Source organism: Etheostoma cragini, chromosome 6 (assembly GCF_013103735.1).
Source record: "Etheostoma cragini isolate CJK2018 chromosome 6, CSU_Ecrag_1.0, whole genome shotgun sequence".
In the NCBI taxonomy this organism is placed as follows: domain Eukaryota; kingdom Metazoa; phylum Chordata; class Actinopteri; order Perciformes; family Percidae; genus Etheostoma; species Etheostoma cragini.
In genome coordinates this window covers 28442943-28445946 of record NC_048412.1, presented here as the reverse complement: position 1 = coordinate 28445946, position 3004 = coordinate 28442943, and the positions used below count along the sequence as shown (strand labels likewise).

The 3004-nt window shown below is 47.3% G+C and overlaps 1 protein-coding gene across 1 annotated transcript in view; it reads left to right on the top strand.

Annotated features, from left to right (window-relative positions):
* The window catches only part of LOC117945904 (atrial natriuretic peptide receptor 2-like), a 24231-nt gene that overhangs the window by 12390 nt on the left and 8837 nt on the right, over positions 1-3004 (top strand). Inside the window, exons 5-9 of the mRNA XM_034873637.1 lie at positions 555-639; positions 1143-1220; positions 1336-1440; positions 1858-1929; positions 2635-2797. Coding sequence (XP_034729528.1) covers positions 555-639; positions 1143-1220; positions 1336-1440; positions 1858-1929; positions 2635-2797 — 503 coding nt within the window. The remainder of the gene's footprint in view (positions 1-554; positions 640-1142; positions 1221-1335; positions 1441-1857; positions 1930-2634; positions 2798-3004) is intronic.

Here is a 3004-nt window from a genome sequence, read left to right as displayed (position 1 = left end):
TAACTCTAACCCTACTCCTAAAACCAAGTCTTATTCCTCAAAAAGCCCTTTAACGTTAAGGGGACCAGCATTTTGTCCACAAAGCTGTCAGGTCCCCATAAGTATACTGTATTTTTGGTCCCCACAAATGTAGCTAAACCTGGCCCACACACACACACATAAACACATTCTGACACACGCACACACGTGCACACACACTCACGTATGCACGCACGCAGACACACACACAGTCTTGCACACACACACAACACACAACACAAATGCACGCACGCACTCTCTCTCTCTCTCTCTCTCTCACACACACACATACAGACACACACACACACACAACACACATGAATGCACGCATGCATGCACACACACACGCACGGATTCACACACACACACACACACACAGATACACTCACACAAGCAGTCACACATACACACAACGCACACACACATGCTCACACTTCCTCTCTCTCTTTTCTCTCACACAAACAAACACATGCATGCGCACACACACAAATACATAGCTGCACACACACACACACACACACACTCTGACCCTGTGTCTGTCTCCAGAGAGGTTCAAACTACGGCTCCCTGATGACTGGCGATGGGAACATGCAGGTGTTTGCAAAGACCGGATACTACAAGGTACGTGGTAGTACTTCCTGTGTCTCCTCTCCGCTCAGTGTGACTACATCCTGCCATCATCCGGGCTGGGGTTAGGGCTAGGGTTAGGGTTAGGGTTAGGGCTAGGGCTAGGGTTAGGGCTAGGTGTAGGGCTAGGGCTAGGGTTAGGGCTAGGGTTAGGGCTAAGGCTAGGGTTAGGGCTAGGGCTAGGGTTAGGGCTAGGGTTAGGTGTAGGGCTAGGGTTAGGGCTAGGGTTAGGGTTAGGGCTAGGGTTAGGGCTAGGTGTAGGGCTAGGGCTAGGGTTAGGGCTAGGGTTAGGGCTAGGGTTAGGGCTAGGGCTAGGGCTAGGGCTAAGGCTAGGGTTAGGGCTAGGGTTAGGGCTAGGGTTAGGGCTAGGGTTAGGGCTAGGGTTAGGGCTAGGGCTAGGGTTAGGGTTAGGGCTAGTTAACCCTAGCCCTAACCCTTTTACCCGTCCACCCACATTCTGTCTCTCTCTCTCTCTCGTCCTCTGTGTGTTCTTGCAGGGAAACATTGTCGCCATCAAATACACCAACAGGAAGCGCATCGAGCTGAACAGGAAGGTCCTGTTTGAACTGAAACACGTGAGTGTCTCATGTTCTCCGGATCAGAGAGAAAGGAAGACATCTATGTCTCTACGTATCTATGTATATAGTATTTGTATCTATATTAATATTTACATGGTTTGTAACTTTGTAGATGCGAGACGTTCAGAACGAACATCTGACCAGGTTCATTGGAGCGTGCATCGACCCCCCCAACACCTGCATCATCACCGAGTACTGTCCCAGAGGAAGTCTGCAGGTACACCTGTCTGTCTGTCTGTCTGTCTGTCTCTGTCTGTCTGTCTGTCTCTCTCTGTCTGTCTGCCTGTCTGTCTCTGTCTGTCTGACTGTCTCTCTCTGTCTGTCTGCCTGTCTGTCTGTCTGTCTGTCTGACTGTCTCTCTCTGTCTGTCTGCCTGTCTGTCTGTCTGTCTGTCTGTCTGTCTGTCTGTCTGTCTCTCTCTGTCTGTCTATCTGTCTGTCTGTCTGTCTCTCTGTCTGACTGTCTCTGTCTATCTGTCTGTCTGTCTGTCTGTCTGTCTGTCTCTGTCTGTCTCTCTCTCTGTCTCTCTCTGTCTTTCTCTGTCTGTCTGTCTGTCTGTCCGTCTCTCTCCGTCTGTCTCTCTCTGTCTGTCCGTCTGTCTCTCTGTCTAACAGTCTGTCTTTTCTGACTTCAGGACATCTTGGAGAACGACAGCATTACTCTGGACTGGATGTTCAAATATTCTCTCATCAACGACATCGTCAAGGTACATTTCTTTAACTGAGCTTCCCTTCCCCCCTTCACCACAGACACACAGGCAGACGGACAGACAGACAGACGGACAGACAGACAGACAGACAGACAGACAGACAGAGAGACAGACAGACGGACAGACAGACAGACAGAGAGACAGACAGACACACAGGCAGACAGACAGAAGCACAGACAGACAGATAAATAGATAGAGAGATAGATAATGAAATGGGAAATGTCAGTGTTTCAGCACCAAAATCAGTCACACAGCACAGAACATAAATATAAATCAAATACTAGAATACAATATACAAACATAAAATACACATACATACAATACACATATATACAATAAACAGTCATGGACGAAATCATTGGCCCTCCTGGAACTTTTCAGAAAATGCACCATTTCTCTCCAAAAAGTGTTGCAATGGGAAATGTTTTGGTTTAAACACGTTTATTACATTTAAGGTTATTGAAACAGCACAAAAAATCAGAAGAAAAAAGGCAAATTTTACACAAAACTCAAAAAATAACTCGGACAAAATTGTTGGCACCCTTAACTTAATATCTGGTTGCCGGGTCACCCTTTGGAGAACATAACTGGGACAAATGGGGCATTTTCTTGAAAAGTTGACTGTACATACATACAATATACATGACATAATAATGGGATAAAATACAACTAATATGTGTATATGCGGTTCTCTCCCTGCAGGGCATGGTGTTCCTCCACAACAGCGTCATTGTGTCCCACGGCAAACTCAAGTCGTCCAACTGTGTCGTGGACAACCGCTTCGTCCTGAAGATCACGGACTACGGTTTGTCCAGCTTCCGGTCCCTGAGCGACTGTGGGAAAGACGCCTACGCCTACTACGCCCGTGAGTCGTCGTTTCGGCCATTTTGAGCCTTATGTGATTTAGACATCCAGACAGGAGCTGAGTCTCCATCCACCTGTCAATCAAATTACCTGAAGATCGGGAAAATAACTCCTAAATAAATCTGGTGAAATGTTGTCCTCATGTTGTCCTCATGTTGTCCTCATGTTGTCCTCATGTTGCCCTCATGTTGCCCTCATGTTGTCTTCA